Genomic DNA, 15,964 nt, shown 5'->3' with positions numbered 1-15,964 from the left:
TCCATTTGAATGACTCAAAGACATGTAAAAAATGTGTTTCCCAGAATTCTTGATTTCCCAACCATCTTCCTCATTTCAGCAAGCCACCCAACTGTTCAAAATTATCTTTTGATTCCATTTTTCTCTGCCTGTAAGTCAAGTCCATCTGAAGTCCCATTAATTCTCTCCAAAACATATTTCAAATCTGTGCAGTTCTCTATACTTTATTCCCATTACCTGTCCAAGTCATCACCTTCTATTACCTGGATCAGTGCACAGCCTTCTGAGTCACTATTCTTACCCCTGCTCCCTTCCAACTCACTGCAGCACAAAGAAGCCAAAGGAGTCTTTAAAAATATAAATCCGACCATGTCATTCTCTTGCTTAGAAACTTTCAGTGACTTCCTGTAAGTCCGGGGAAAGGAAATCCTGGGGCAAAATACCTCTAAAAACCAAAATCAGTCAAAGGGAGAAATAAAGTTTAAAACCCGTTTATTGCTCACAAACTGCAGTCCTAAGCCACCTTTCTTCTCTGCTCAAGCAGCCACACCGGCCCTCCCCCTCACCTCTCAGGTACAGATAAGCCCTCTGTTGCCTAGGTAATCACCCATTGATATGGAGATGAACTTCTCCACCCCTGAGGAAAGATGCAAATGCAGTAAAGCCATACTTCTTTCCACTTCTGAATGCCTATTGATATTCAGATATACTAAAGCCAGGCGAGATATTCTGGAAATGTTACAATTTTACCCACACTTCCCATCGCTTTTAAAATAGAATCCAAAATCCTTACCATGACCTACCTGTCCTATTCAGTCTACATAGACTCTACCTCCTTATTCATGGAGAGTAGCTCATTTTCTTCCCCATACACTTTGAATCCAGAGCACCTAGGCCTGTGCCTGGTACTTAAAAGACATGTTGAAAGAATGAATAAATGAGTGGCTGACAAGACTTGTCCCTGCTCCAGCTATTTCTCTTTATACTTCCTCCACACAATCAAATCCACTAAATTCTAGGAATACAATGAGAGTTGGCAAAGTCTATCTTACAAACACTTAGTTGGTGGCAGCAGAAATCAAAGTGAGAGAACCCTGAGAGGTAGGTGAAAACTGTGGCAGAATCAGCAGTGATTAGCTCAGTGTTTTTCCCTGCTTGGGTGGACTTTCTCAGGCTCCTCTCAGCTAACCCCATGAAGAATTTTGAGTGTTTTTTCCAAATTATGGTAAAATATAAATAACATGAAATAGTTTACCATTTTAACTATTTTTAAGTGTATAATTCAGTGGCGTTAAATACATTCATGAGGTTGTGGATCCGTTGTCACTATTTCCAGATCTTTTTCTTCAACCCAAACAGTCTTTATTCAATAAACAACAAACTCTCCATTCTTCCCTCCCTCCCTTCCGCATCCCCCATACCCCTGACTGCCCTGCCCCCCAACCCCCACAGCTGCTGGTAACCACTATTCTACTTTCTATCTGTATGAATTTGCCTATATTTGTTACTTCATATGAATGGAATAATACAGTATTTGTCCTTTTGTGTCCAGCTCCTTTCACTTAGCAAAATGTATTCAAGGTTCATCACGTTGTAGCATGTATCAGAATTCCATTATTTTTCATGGCTAAATAACATTTGAGTTTGTTATTTTAATACATTCGTCCAACAAATATTTACTGAGCACTTTTCAAGGGCCATGCAATTTCTAGGCACTATTGATACAAACCCACCTCCTATCCTAAGCTCCTCACTTGGTTAGCAATATCAGTGCAGAGGCAGAGGGCCCAGTTATCTCTGCAAGAACTGAGCAGACAGCTTGACAGTGTTTCTTTTCCCAGACATACTTGTCACCTAAGTTGTCTTTATTTCTGGTCCACTCCACTTCCATTTCTAGCCTCACCTTCCTCATTCTCATTGCTCCATTATACATCTTATGGCACCTCCACATAAGCCTTAGGCATAAATCCACTTGACAAATTATTAGAAGAATAGGTAAAGTCAGAAGTATTATGAGCTGGAGAGGTATTCTTTTTAACAGTTGTACTTTGACTAGGAACATTGAGATTCTAAGTGAACTGAATAGAAGCATGCTATTAATAGTTTATTTGGCCTCAAATGAATATTAACCTGTGACTCTATAGTCATGGTCTGTTTACCTTATTTATATTTGCTTTCCAGTCAGCATGATTTATAGTCAGCACAAGCAAAGATTTACCTCTAGTTTTCGATCACTATCGATAGGATTCTTAGATCCAACTGAAAGAGCTACTTCTCCAAATAACAGAAATTAAAAATGAATAATATGGCTAAATCACAGCAAAATAGAATTGTAAAAATAAAGTTCAGGAAAAAATAGGTCATCTCATAAAATTAAATCTAATTTCAAAGTCCATTCTAACTGTGATTTTAATTCTAAAGTCTCTCAGAAATTTATGGTGAAAAAGTACTTTAATTCTACCATGGATGTTCCCTTTATGAAATGAAACTACTTAGCCAGGTGAATGAAAAATTTCAATTTGCCTTCTAAAGGAATGAGACTTTGTTTATATTGATTTGGGGTGTGGTGGTTTTCTCCTTCTGCATGATTCAATAGCCAACATGATTAATTAGGGAAGTGGGCATTCCCTCAGAATGAAGTATTCCCTAAGTCTTTTGAATCCCTAAGGAGCAGTTCTTTCCGGAATGTGGATTCCAAGATTATTCCATTTTGTGGCTAATGTTACTGAAACCCTCAGAATGTCACCTAGAATATCTGGCCTACAAGGAAGATAGGTCTTTCTGGAGGAATCAGCACCGCAGCAGCTGAAGTTCTTTCTGCAGATAACTTTTCTCAGATCGAATTTCGTGGCTGCATTTATACTCTGTAGCTCTGTCCTTGCCTGAAGAGCCAAAGGAAGTCAATGGATTTCAGCACCCTACACCTATAATGCTGCCCACTCCCGCTAGTTAGAGACTGGTTCTTTGCCGGATGCGAGTCAGAACTTGGGGCAGCAGGCTTTGTTTCTGGGACTGAGTTCCGGACTTTCATTCTGCCTGAATATTTCAGCTTTTTCCCTCACAAGCGACTCTGTCTTTAAGCACAGGACCGAATCAAAATGCCTAATGAAGCATACCGGAGAAGGGGCGTACAAATCACTCATGTAGAAGGGCTGGGGAGAGAGAAGAGAGGAGTCAGCTGACAGGTTGACATTCTCACAAAACCACTTGAAAACATGAGCTGGAGACACGAATTCTGGGACCCACAAAAGGAGCATGGAGTTTGCTTTGAGCCCCTAGGAATTGGGCATACGTCGGAGAAGAGTGCCTGCCGCTCGCTGTCAGCGTTTTTTGCCTTTTTGAAGCCCTTGAGAGAAGGCAGAGCAGGTAGGCCGTGGAGACTTAATCAAGCCCTGGGTAGCTCGGGACCCAACCACCTCTCTCCTGACTTCCTCAGCACAGAGTCCTTTCAGCACAGAACACGCGTCCGCTGAGGTTCCTGAATCGCGCTCGAGGCCCACTCCGCAGCGACTGCTGGCGTGCCATGGCACGCAGGTAAGCAAGGGTTAGCCGGGACCCTCTCACGTCAAGCTGCTCCGCGGCGGCCCAACCCCCACCCGAACCCCGACCCGAGGGGCTAGTCTCGGCCGTCCTGTCCAGCCAGACAAACACTTGGTGCCAAGGCTGTCTCTGAGCACTTCCCAAATCTCTCATTCCCCCCTCAAGTGAGCTGTCGGCACTTCTCCAGTGGCCTCCCAGGCTCTCAGCTGCAACCCCTAGGATAAACGCAGTCGGCCGAAAGGCAGGTGAAGGAAAAGAAGCATCTGAATTGGGAGAACGGACACACTCGAAAAACCACCCCATTCTCCAGGAAAAGGTAATAAGGGGAAGCGAAACAGTGTGAACTTAGTCGGAAATGCAAACTACACTTCACTGTCTCCCTGGGCGCATACAAACGACTAAAAGACAAATCAGCCAACGCACTAGGCGTCTTCCCAGAAGGGGCCTCATGAATGAGAATCGGTTGCTAGGTTTCCTTCCTCCTGACAATCGCTTCCCACAAAACTTCCACCGCGAAAGAAAACAAGCAGGGCCTGGCAACTGCAGAGCAGAGGAACCGTGCCAAACCCACGAGGTCGCCCGCGGCTTCTCCCGCCTTCAGGACCCTGGAGAGCGTCCACCGCGCCCAGGGGACCCGCGCCCCGCCCTGAGCGCCTAGTATCCCGCGCCTCGTCGTCCTGTCACTTTTACTCGCTGCTCCCGCCTCCACCTTCATTTTTCTTGGCCTCAAACTGTTTCCCAAGTTCTTGTTCACGAAGGGTGGCTCTCTTCCAAGTCTTATCTAGACGCGCCTCCGGCCCTTCTCGCGCTCCCACTCTCCCTACCCTCTCGGCTTCTGCAGGGTCGGGAGGCTTGGGAGGAAATGACGTAATGCTATTTTTGTGTGTGTCAGGTCAGCCTCCAGCTTCAGCTAGCTCCTTGAGCTTCGGCGCACGGCCCCAGCCGTCTGCCCGTCTTTCCCGAGGGCACATGGTGCGCTATAGGGATTATAGCTCTCTGGACCCGCAGAGCTGGGAGGCAGAGTTCCTCCGCCACCCTCCGGATCGACCCTTTTCCCCGGACTTCGGGGCCCCTAGAGACAGAGGGCTGCTGCCAAGGGTCTCAGGGAGATCAGGAGTCCGTAGTTTCCTCCTCCCCACGAACCACGTGGGGCGTCCGACTCTGGCTGGCGGAGAGAAGTCCTGTCCAGTGCGGAACAACCAGTGACGGAGGATGCATCGGGGTGGGACAGGGGCAGAGCTTGGAGAAACACCCTGGGAAAAGGCGGAAGGTAGGGGCTGCCCTCCAGAGGCGGGACCAGTCGGTGCCTTGGCTCTCCAGGGTTCGAAGCGCCGCCTCCGCGCGCCCTGCTCTTCCGCACACCCACACTCGCACCTCCCTCTGCCCCACTTCATTCCCAAGGTCCGAGTACACAGTCCAGCACAGGGGAGTCTAGTTCGGCCCCAGCACGCGGCAGCATAGGGATAGCAGAACGGACCTTGCAGACGCCTGGCTTGGCGCCCACACTCGGTACTTCCTAGTCTCCAGTTGGAGGAGGGGGCTACGGTCTGGGCGCGGATTGGGTCCCGCGTATGGCCTCGGGCGACACCGCTCCTCCCCCGCCCCCGCCCCAGTGAAGCGTGCTGCCGCTGGGAGGGAGGAGAGCCCGGGATTGCCCGGCCCGGGAGAGCGTAGTGAGGTTGCGGGGAGGAGGCAAAGCCGAGCGAGGGGGGCGAGAGGAAAGACCAGGAGCCAGAGGAAGAGGAAAGCCGGTGAGAGCGATCGGGGGGGGTTAGTAAGGACAGCACTTGGTATTATAATAAAAATCTGGCACACGCGGGACGCATGCGCACGGCCGACGGAGACAAGCTGGCCGAACCTTCCCCTCCAACTTCCCCGGTGGACAGTGGAATCGTGAGTATCCCGCTCCTTCAGTCCCGCCCTTCTGCCCCTCGGACTCGCCTAAGCTCTCGGGCGGGAAAGCACTCTGGGCTGGACCTGGCACCCTCATCGCAGCGGTGGCGGGAGCGGGTGCGGGTCTGTTGCCTCTTCTGCAGCTCCAGCGCCGTAGGTTAGTCGGTGCTTATTTGGGGACGGAGGTGTAAACTGTGTTATCAGGGGGTGCCTGTAGACACCAGGATCAATTTCTATACAGAGTTCCTCAGGGCGTCCGTACGATTCAACCTCTGTGGCCTGGGGTCAGTGAGTGGATGGGGGTCGCGGGAGCCTAGCCCTTCAAGCCAAAAATGCACATTGACAACCGAAGAGAATTTGGGGGAACTCCAGGTGGGTGGAAACATCGGCATTTCTCACTGGTTACGGGAGAGGACAAGGAAGGGGCTGGGTGGCGCTGGAGGCGGGCAGTTTGAGCGCAGGTGGGAAGGGAATAGGAGACACTCCCTGAGTCGCAGAACCTCCCCTTTAGGAGAGGAGCAGCTCTGGAGGAGAACCCAAGCAACAGGGCCGAGAAATGGGCGCCCGCCCCCGGAACCCGGGGTTCTGACTGGGTGTCGGCATTCACGCCCTTGAAAACGAGTGGTCGGAACAGTCTCCCTACCTTTTGCCCGGGGAAAGGCGGTTAAGGTTGCGAGCACCGCGGGTTTCTTGGACAAACCGGAGCGATTGACGGTCCCGCCCTCTCGGCAAGTTGGAGCGATCCTGGGCGCCCAGGCTGCTGAGACTGGAAGGGGGAAGTGGGCGGGGGAGGGACCTTCGCAGAGGCTGCTCTCTGGCGGTGGGGCTTTGGGGGTCTGTTAGAGCGGCCACCCTTCTTCCCAGCTGCTGGGGAGTGGGCGGGGGTAGGGGGGCACGGAAGAGGTGGCTCACCGGGAGCGGATGGGCGTCGGGGGTGGAGGTCTGTGGGCCCCGCGGCCTCCGGCGTCGGGGGAGTGGGCGGGAAGGGGTGGACAGGGGCGACCACTGGGGAGCCGGTGCGCTCCGCGGCCTTCCCATCCCGCCTCTGGGGGAGTGGGCGCGGAGAGACCTTGGGAAAGGTGCTGTGCAGAGACCCGAGTAGGCTGCGCGCCTCGGGAAAACCCCCGCAAAGTGCCAGGGCGCGCGAGCGACCCAACCGTGGGCGGGGCGCGGGGGCGGAGAGTCCTTGCAGCCAGGCCCGCGGGCGCGTGCTGGAAGCTCTGGAGGCTGTAGCTGCTTGAGCCGCAGTGAATTGGAGTTAACGTGAAGGCGGTTTCTGTCCGCAGAAGGAGAGCGCTAGAGGGGAAATTTCTCCTCACTTCCCTCCCTTCTCAGAATCCGGCCGAGGCCAATCCAGCCCGATTGGTTGGTGGTCCCAACTGCAGCCTGTGCCTCGGGGCTGGCAGGAGTCCTCTAGTCCACTGGCTCGCAGGAGCAGGCAGTGCTCCCCGGGGATTCGCATTGTCCCCGGAGTCTGGAGGGCAGAGAGCTCCTAGACCAATCCAGTCCTTGTCCTTCAGTCTGACCCCCTCCTCCGGGCATAGGTTGCAGGACCTCTGGTGGCTTGGCTTCATTTCTTCTCTGGTGGTTCCCGATTGTAGAATAGACTAAACAAGGGCTCGAGTTCACAGAGCAGTCTGACTTCCTCTCCATATTTAGCAAGGACATTTGTAATGAAATGACTCTATCCATAAATTTTAATTTTTTGCGCATAACCTAATTTTCTACTGGGCCTCATCCTGTTTATCTTCAGTAAATTGGCATCTTTTGTATCACGTATCTGTAATGTATATGAGAGTGAGAGCCCTGGGCTCTGTAACTGTCTGGATTAAAATCCCTGTTTATCTGTGTGACCTTTGTTAGGCAAGTTACTTAACTTCCTGGTGCCTTCGTTTTACCATCTGCAAAGTGGGGAAAATAAAAGTGCCTACCTCGCAGGGTATCTGCCAGCATTCAGTATATTAATACATTAGCGCTCTGGCACCTACCAAACAAAAGGCATTATTATATTGATGCTAAATTGGCTAAGCAGACCAATGTATAAAAATATCTGGAACAAAATACATTATATTTGTATGATATAAAGAGTATTCATAATGAAATAAAAATTTTCCAATATCAAAATTAGAAAAACAGTAAATATTTTCTATGTCAGTATTTACATTTGAATACAATGCATTTCTTCATCACCTGGGCCCTTTTATTTATTAAATAATTATAAAATATTTACTTTCAAGCTTCAAACAGCATTTTAGGAAAATTATCTCTAACCTTCATAATATTTCACGTTATAGATATGCACTTTAAAAAACACATTAGATCAGGTATGTACAGAAAATCTGTTTCACTAAAATACTGCACTGAGTCAATTTTATTTAAGAGAATCCAGAAGTTTACCTTAGGGGCTAAAAGTGCTAACTTTTCTGAGATCACATTTTAGCCAGAATACCCTTGATATCAAGAATTTAGAATGATAAAGGATTACTTGGTCCACTTCCTTCACTTTACAGATGGGGAAACATTCAGAGAGGTTAAGGGACCTGGCCAGGGATCTCCAACTAAATAGGGGCTGAAATAGAGTTAGGATTAGGTCTTCTGACTGGCTTCCCAGGGCCCTCACATACCACATAGATGAGTTCTTGTTTACTACAGATTTATGAACCTTCAACAGACAGAAAACCTGAAGGTGTAAGGCAAAAATGCGCAGCACGTGTCATATCCAATACCAGAAAGATCAGGCAGCAGTTTGGCTATTCCAGTTTCATCACAGTCCTCACAACAGAAGATATGAGACTACAAAGGTGAGGCCACAGATCAAGCCAGAGTCAGAGCCAGCAAAATTTAAGGCCCCACTAAAGTATGTATTTTGTTGTATATTCTATTTAATCCCTTGTAGCACTTTTACATTTGAAATGATTTTTTGAGCTTTTCTTAATTGTTTAAATTTCCTTCCCCCTGACTTTGAAGGTCTTCCCTGTAAGATAGCTTCTAGAGAAGGCCTCCAAAATTACATAGGAGATGTGATTATTCCAGATTTTGTGGACACACAACAGTGAAAGAGAAAAAAAGCTTTCTTATTGTAATGTAATCACCTGGTAACTGGTTTCATTCCAGGCCCTTGAAGAGCAATCCCTAAAATCCTACTGTTCTGTCATGTCTGTATGTGGCAGTCTAATGACATTCACCTTCCATGGACAGATGCACCTGGTAGATTAAAGATCCAGCCCTCATGTGAGTGGTTTAGGAATTACATGGCAAAGCCTTTCAAGTGAGCATCTGGTCTTGCAAAGCTTTTTATAGGAATGGTGTGTCTTCAGGAAATGCACTTCTAGGAGCTGCCTGAGTCCTTGAAGAAAAAAAACCATGGCTCTCTCCAGGGAGTGACCTGGGTATTTTCTCCTTGACTTTGCATTTCTGTATAACTACCACATGTTCTTGACAGAAATTTAGGGCATTAAGTGGGGAGGGACATTCTAGCATGCTCCCAAGGCAGTTAAGCAGAACTGAGTTTTGAAATCACATGTGTCAAGTCAAGTCCCAGTATGATTATGATGTGAATCACTGTCAGATTGGGAATATCAGGTTGGCTCTCGGTGTGCCACCAGATGACTCAATGCAGGCTTCTATTCAAATATGTATAGTGTCAGCCAGCAGCTAATAGGGTTCACTCTGAGTCAGAGCTTAGCATTTAGTATAATAAGTTGAATCACTGACTACCCAGCACTAACTGAGATGGTCTCTGAATATTTCCTTGAGCAGCTCAAGAGTTTAGACAACACTGCATGAAGTGGGAGTGAGTCAGTTCATAGCACTATTGAATGGGCTTTTCTAGCGGCCATTCACAATAAAGTTTGATGTGACTAAGTGCTCAAAGTAATGCACGATTATGAATTCATAGAATAAATTACCTTGACTCTAATCCAGCTGATTAGATCCTAGCTACTTGTATGGGAAATCATTCATGAAATATGAGTTACATGCCCCATTGCCCAGCAGTGATATTTTGCTTATTTCAATCATTATTAAAACCAGCTAACCTTTCTGGTTTGGAAATGCTCAATTTCTATTATTTAGAAATTTCATTAGTTATTATTTAATTGTGATCTAAATTGCAAAATACTTTTTCTTGGTATCATTAAACTACAATTACATGAGGAACATTATGTTTACTAGACTCCCCCCATCACCAAGTCCTCCCCACAAACCCCATTACAGTCACTGTCCATCAATGTAGTAAGATGCTATAGAATCACTACTTGTTTTCTCTGTGTTGCACAGCCCTCCTGTGCCTCCCTCCACATTATAAATGCTAATTGTAATGTCCCCTTTCTTTTCCCCCCACCACCTTATCCCTCCCTTCCCACCCATCCTCCCCAGTACCTTTCCCTTTGATAACTGTTAGTCCATTCTTGGGTTCTGTGATTCTGGTGCTATTTTGCTCCTTCAGTTTTTTCTTTGTGCTTATACTCCACAAAGATGAGTGAAATCATTTCGTGCTTGTCTTTCTCCGCCTGGCTTATTTCACTGAGCATAATACCCTTTAGTTCTATCCATGTTGTTGCAAATGGTAGGATTTGTTTTCTTCTTATGGCTGAATAATATGCCATTGTGTATATGTACCACATCTTCTTTATCCATTCATCTAGTGATGGACACTAAGGTTGCTTCCATTTCTTGGCTATTGTAAATAGTGCTGCGATAAACATAGGGGTGCATATGTCTTTATCAAACTGGGCTGCTGCATTCTTAGGGTAAATTCCTAGAAGTGGAATTCCTGGGTCAAATGTTATTTCTATTTTGATCATTTTGAAGAACCTCCATACTGTTTTCCACAATGGTTGAACTAATTTACATTCCCACCAGCAGTGTAGGAGGGTTCCCCTTTCTCCACAACCTTGCCAACATTTGTTGCTGTTTGTCTTTTGGATGGTGGCGATCCTTACTGGTGTGAAGTGATATCTCATTGTGGTTTTAATTTGCATTTCTCTGATAATTAGAGATGTGGAGCATCTTTTCATGTGTCTGTTGGCCATCTGAATTTCTTCTTGGGAGAACTGTCTGTTCAGCTCCAATGCCCATTTTTTAACTGGATGTTCGCTTTTTGCTTGTTGAGGTGTGTGAGCTCTTCATATATTTTGGATGTCAACCCTTTATCAGATCTGTCACTTATGAATATATTCTCCCCTACTGTAGGATGCCTTTTTGTTCTATTGATGTGTCCTTTGCTGTACAGAAGATTTCAGCTTGATATAGTTCCACTTGTTCATTTTTGCTTTTGTTTCCCTTGCCCGGGGATGTATGTTCATGAAGAAGTTGCTCATGTTTATGTCCAAGAGATTTTTGCCTATGTTTTTTCCTAAGAGTTTTATGGTTTCATGACTTACATTCAGGTCTTTGATCCATTTTGAATTTACTTTGGTGTATGGGGTTAGACAATGATCCAGTTTCATTCTCTTACATGTAGCTGTCCAGTATTGCCAACACCAACTGTTGAAGGGGCTGTCATTTCCCCCTTGTATGTCCATGGCTCCTTTATCATGTATTGATTGACCATATATGTTTGGGTTAATGTTTGGAGTCTCTATTCTGTTCCACTGGTCTGTGGCTCTGCTCTTGTGCCAGTACCAAATTGTCTCGATTATTGTGGCTTCATAGTAGAGCTTGAAGTTGAGGGACGAGATCCCCCACACTTTATTCTTCCTTCTCAGGATTGCTTTGGCTATTTGGGGTCTTTGGTGGTTCCATATGAATTTTTGAACTATTTGTTCTAGTTTGTTGAAGAATGCTGTTGGTAATTTGATAGGGAGTGCATTTAATCTGTAGATTGCTTTGGGCAGGAAGGCCATTTTGACAATATTAATTCTTCCTATCCAAGAGCATGGGATGAGTTTCCATTTGTTAGTGTCCTCTTTAATTTCTCTTAAGAGTGTCTTATAGTTTTCAGGGTATAGGTCTTTCACTTCCTTGGTTAGGTTTATTCCTAGGTATTTTATTCTTTTTGATGCTATTGTGAATGGAATTGTTTTCCTGATTTCTCTTTCTATTTGTTCATTGTTAGTGTATAGGAAAGCCACAGATTTCTGTGTGTTAATTTTGTATCCTGAAACTTTGATGAATTCTGATATTAGTTCTGGTAGTTTTGGATTTGAATCTTTAGGGTTTTTTATGTACAATCTTGTGTCATCTGCAAATAGTGAGAGTTTGACTTCTTCTTTACCAATCTGGATGCCTTGTATTTCTTTGTTTTGTCTGATTGCCGTGACTAGGACCTCCAGTACTATGTTAAATAACAGTGGGGAGAGTGGACATCCGTGTCTTGTTCCCAATCTCAGAGGAAAAGCTTTCAGCTTCACGCTGTTAAGTATGATGTTGGCTGTGAGTTTATCATATATGGCCTTTATTATGTTGAGGTACTTGCCCTCTATACCCATTTTGCTGAGAGTTTTTTATCATGAATGGATGTTGAATTTTGTTCAGTGCTTTTCCAGCATCTATGGAGATGATCATGTGGATTTTGTCCTTCATTTTGTTTATGTGTTGGATGATTGTGGTGGATTTTCAAATGTTGTGCCATCCTTGCATTCCTGAGATGAATTCCACTTGGTCATGGTGTGTGATCTTCTTGATGTATTTTTGAATTTCGTTTGGTAATATGCATATATATGTATTCGGTTTCCTAATATTTTGTTGAGTGTTTTTGCATCTGTGTTCATCAGGGATATTGGTCTGTAATTTTCTTTTTTGGTGGAGTCTTTGCCTGGTTTTGGTATTAGGGTGATGCTGGCTTCATAGAATGAGTTTGGAAGTATTCCCTCCTCTTCTATTTTTTTGGAAAACTTTAGTGATAATGGATATTATGTCTTCTCTGTATGTCTGATAAAATTCCTTGGTAAATCCATCTGCCCCGGGGGTTTTGCTGTTGTTTTTTGATTACCACTTCAATTTTGTTGCTGGTAATTGGTCTGTTTAGATTTTCTGCTTCTTTCTTGGTCAGTTTTAGAAGGTTGTATTTTTCTAGGAAGTTGTCCATTTCTTATAGGTTTTCCAGCTTTTTAGCATATAGACTCTCTTAGTATTCTCTAATAATTCTTTGTACTTCTGTGGGGTCCGTTGTGATTTTTCCTTTCTAGTTTCTGATTCTCTTTATGTTTTAGATTCTCTTTTTCTCTTAATAAGTCTTGCTAGTGGCTTATCTTTTTTGTTTATTTTCTCAAAGAACCAGCTCTTGGTTTCACTGATTTTTTTCTATTGCTTTATTCTTCCCAATTTTATTTATTTCTTCTCTGATCTTTATTATGTCCCTCCTCCTGACTTTTGTCCTCATTTGTTCTTCTTTTTCCAATTTTTATAATTTTGACTTTAGACTATTCATTTGGGATTGTTCTTCCTTCTTTAAATATGCCTGGATTGCTATATACTTTCCTCTTAGAACTGCTTTCACCGTGTCCCACAGAAGTTGGGGCTTTGTGCTGTTGTTGTCATTTGTCTCCATATATTGCTTGATCTCTATTTTAATTTGGTCATTGATCCATTGAGTATTTAGAAGCATGTTGTTAAGCCTCCTTGTGTTTGTGAGCCTTTTTGCTTTCTTTGTACAATTTATTTCTAGTTTTATCCCTTTGTGGTCTGAGAAGTTGGTTGGTAGAATTTCAGTCTTTTTGAATTTACTGAGTCTCTTTTTGTGGCCTAGTATGTGGTTATTCTGGAAAGTATTCCATGTGCACTTGAGAAGAATGTGTATCCTGCTTTTGGGTGTAGAGTTCTGTACATGTCTATTAGGTCCATCTGTTCTAGTGTGTTGTTCAGTGCCTCTGTATCGTTACTTATTTTCTGTCCGGTGTATCTGTCCTTTGGAGTGAGTGGTGTGTCGAAGTCTCCTAAAATGAATGCATTGCATTCTATTTCTTCCTTTAATTCTGTTAGTATTTGTTTCACATATGCTGGTGCTCCTGTCTTGGGTGCATATATATTTATAATGATTGTATCATCTTGTTGGACTGAGCCCTTTATCATTATGTAATGTCCTTCTTTATCCCTTGTTACTTTCTTTGTTTTGAAGTCTGTTTTGTCTGATACTAGTAGTGCAACACCTACTTTTTTCTCCCTATTGTTTGCATGAAATATCTTTTTCTGTCCCTTGACTTTTAGTCTGTGCATGTCTTTGGGTTTGAGGTGAGTCTCTTGTAAGCAGCATATAGATGGGACTTACTTTTTTATCCATTCTATTCCTCTGTCTTTTGATTGGTGCATTCAGTCCATTTACATTTAGGGTGATTATTGAAAGATATGTACTTATTGCCATTGCCGGCTTTAGATTCGTGGTTACCAAAGGTTCAAGGGTAGCTTCTTTACTATCTAACCATGTTACTTAACTAGCTTATTAAGCTATTATAAACACAGTCTGATGATTTTTTATTTCTCTCCCTTCTTATTCTTCCTCCTCCATTCTTTACGTGTTAGGTGTTTTATTCTGTACTCTTTTTTGTTTCCTTTGATTGCTTTTGTGTGTAGTTGATTTTATTTTTTGTCTTTATTTAGTATTTGGTTGGTCTTCTTTCTTTACTGTGATTTTATTTTCTCTGTTGACATCTATTTAGCCTTAGGAGTGCTTCCATCTAGAGCAGTCCTTTTAAAATACCCTGTAGAGGTGGTTTGTGGGAGGCAAATTCCCTCAACTTTTGCTTCTCTGGGAATTATTTAATCCCTCCTTCATATTTAAATGATAATCGTGCTGGATTCAGTATTCTTGGTTCAAGGCCCTTCTGTTTCGTTGAATTAAATATATCATGCCCTTCTCTTCTGGCCTGTAAGGTTTCTGTTGAGAAGTCTGATGATAGCCTGATGGGTTTTCCTTTGTAGGTGACCTTTTTTCTCTCTCTGGCTGCCTTTAGTACTCTCTCCTTGTCCTTGAGCTTTGCCATTTTAATTATTATGTGCCTTGGTGTTGTCCTCCTTGGATCTCTTGTGTTAGGAGTTCTGTGAGCTTCCATAGTCTGAGAGACTATTTCCTTCCACAGTTTGGCGAAGTTTTCAACAATTATTTCTTCAAATACACTTTCTATCCCTTTTTCTCTCTCTTCTTCTGGTGCCCCTGTAATGCAGATATTGTTCCTTTTGTATTGGTCACACAGTTCTCTTAATAGTGTTTCATTCCTGGAAATCCTTTTCTCTCTCTCTGCCCCAGCTTCTCTGTATTCCTGTTCTCTGATTTCTATTCCATTAATTGCCTCTTGCACCTCAGCCAGTCTGCTGTTAAGTCCTTCCAAAGATTTGTTTTCTTCTGTATTCTCCCTCCTAACTTGATCCTTTAGCTCCTGCATATTTCTCTGCAGGTCCATCAGAATGGTTATGACCTTTATTTTGAAATCTTTTTCTCGAATATTGGTTAAATCTATCTCCCCAGGCTCCCTCTATGGATTGTCTTTGGTGATTCTGGACTGGATCAAATTCTTCTGCCTTTTCTTGGCTATAGACGTAGTCATGGGCAGTTGGCGTGTGTGTTAGCTGGGAGAACAAAGTTCCTTCCAACTTGCTGGTCACTGTGCCCTCCTCGCTGCCTCTGCCATTTACCCACACATGGGGAGTAGCTTCTGGTTTTATTTCCTGAGCCGCTGTGGGCGGGGCAGCGCATATTCCTACAGTGAGGGGCAGGTGCACCGGGTGTGCTCTTCTGTGAGAATATCGCCCCTTTCTTCGGCTTCTTCTGTCTGTGCACACCAGCAGGGCCTCTGAATCTGCCCAGGTGGCTGCAGAGGAAGATCTGTGTGGCTGCTGTGTGCACGGCCACTCTCAGGCTGCCTCCCTGCTATGGTGGGGCATGCTGGAGGGGGAATGAATGGGAGGTGGTTTATTGCCGTGAGGGTCTTTAGAGTTGCACTGCCTACCAGGGCGCTGGAGTGCCTGAATTTCCCCAGGATTCCCATCTGCTGAGCTGAGTGTGCTGGGATGCTTCCATCCAGTGGTGAGGCCCCTGTTCCTGTAAGACTTTCAAAAAGCCCTTGCTTTTTTTTGTCCCAGGGGCGCCAGTTGTGGGGACCCACTCGCAGATTTTACTGTTCCATTTCCCTAATTTGCAGCATACCACGCATTGTGTGTCTGCGCTCCCAATGCGGGTGACTAGGGCTGGGTATTTAGCAGTCCTGGGCTCCCAGTTCCTCCCTGCTCTGACTCCGCTCCTCCTGCCGGGGAGCTGGGATGCAGGGAGCGCTCAGGTCCCGCCACGTTGCGGCTTGTACCTTGACGCCTTTGTGAGGTGCTGAGTTCTCACAGATGTAGATGTATCCTGGCTGTTGTACTGTATCTTCTGGTCTCTCTTTTAGGAATAGCTGTATTTGTTGTATTTTCAAAAATATGTATGGTTTTGAGAGGAGATTTCTGCTGCCCTACTCATGCCACTGTCTTTGCTCCTCCCGCGATCCCGAAAATCCTTTTTAAGTACATATTAGTATTTGGATTTAAGACAATGATGTCTCATGCAAAGTTACTCAGCAGTTTGACTTGTGAGGTCCAAGGTTGTCCGACATGCCCTTAGCCGTAGGAAAGTAGAGGAGAA

General features: G+C 44.9%; 1 protein-coding gene across 5 annotated transcripts in view; it reads left to right on the top strand.

Annotated features, from left to right (window-relative positions):
- Positions 1-2,349: 2,349 nt before the first annotated feature.
- The window catches only part of LOC118929739 (regulator of G-protein signaling 20-like), a 118,526-nt gene continuing 104,911 nt past the window's right edge, over positions 2,350-15,964 (top strand). For 2 of the 5 annotated variants that reach the window (XM_057498078.1, XM_057498080.1), the window contains exon 1: positions 2,353-5,412. In XM_057498078.1, coding sequence (XP_057354061.1) covers positions 5,344-5,412 — 69 coding nt within the window. In that variant the 5' untranslated portion in view covers positions 2,353-5,343. Of the gene's footprint in view, positions 5,413-15,964 lie in introns of all 5 variants that reach the window. The other 3 variants (XM_057498079.1, XM_057498081.1, XM_036920123.2) reach the window with 3 other exon arrangements.

Source organism: Manis pentadactyla, chromosome 3 (assembly GCF_030020395.1).
Source record: "Manis pentadactyla isolate mManPen7 chromosome 3, mManPen7.hap1, whole genome shotgun sequence".
Taxonomy (NCBI): domain Eukaryota; kingdom Metazoa; phylum Chordata; class Mammalia; order Pholidota; family Manidae; genus Manis; species Manis pentadactyla.
The sequence above is the reverse complement of the archived record's forward strand: the minus strand, read 5'-3'. Positions and strand labels throughout refer to the sequence as shown.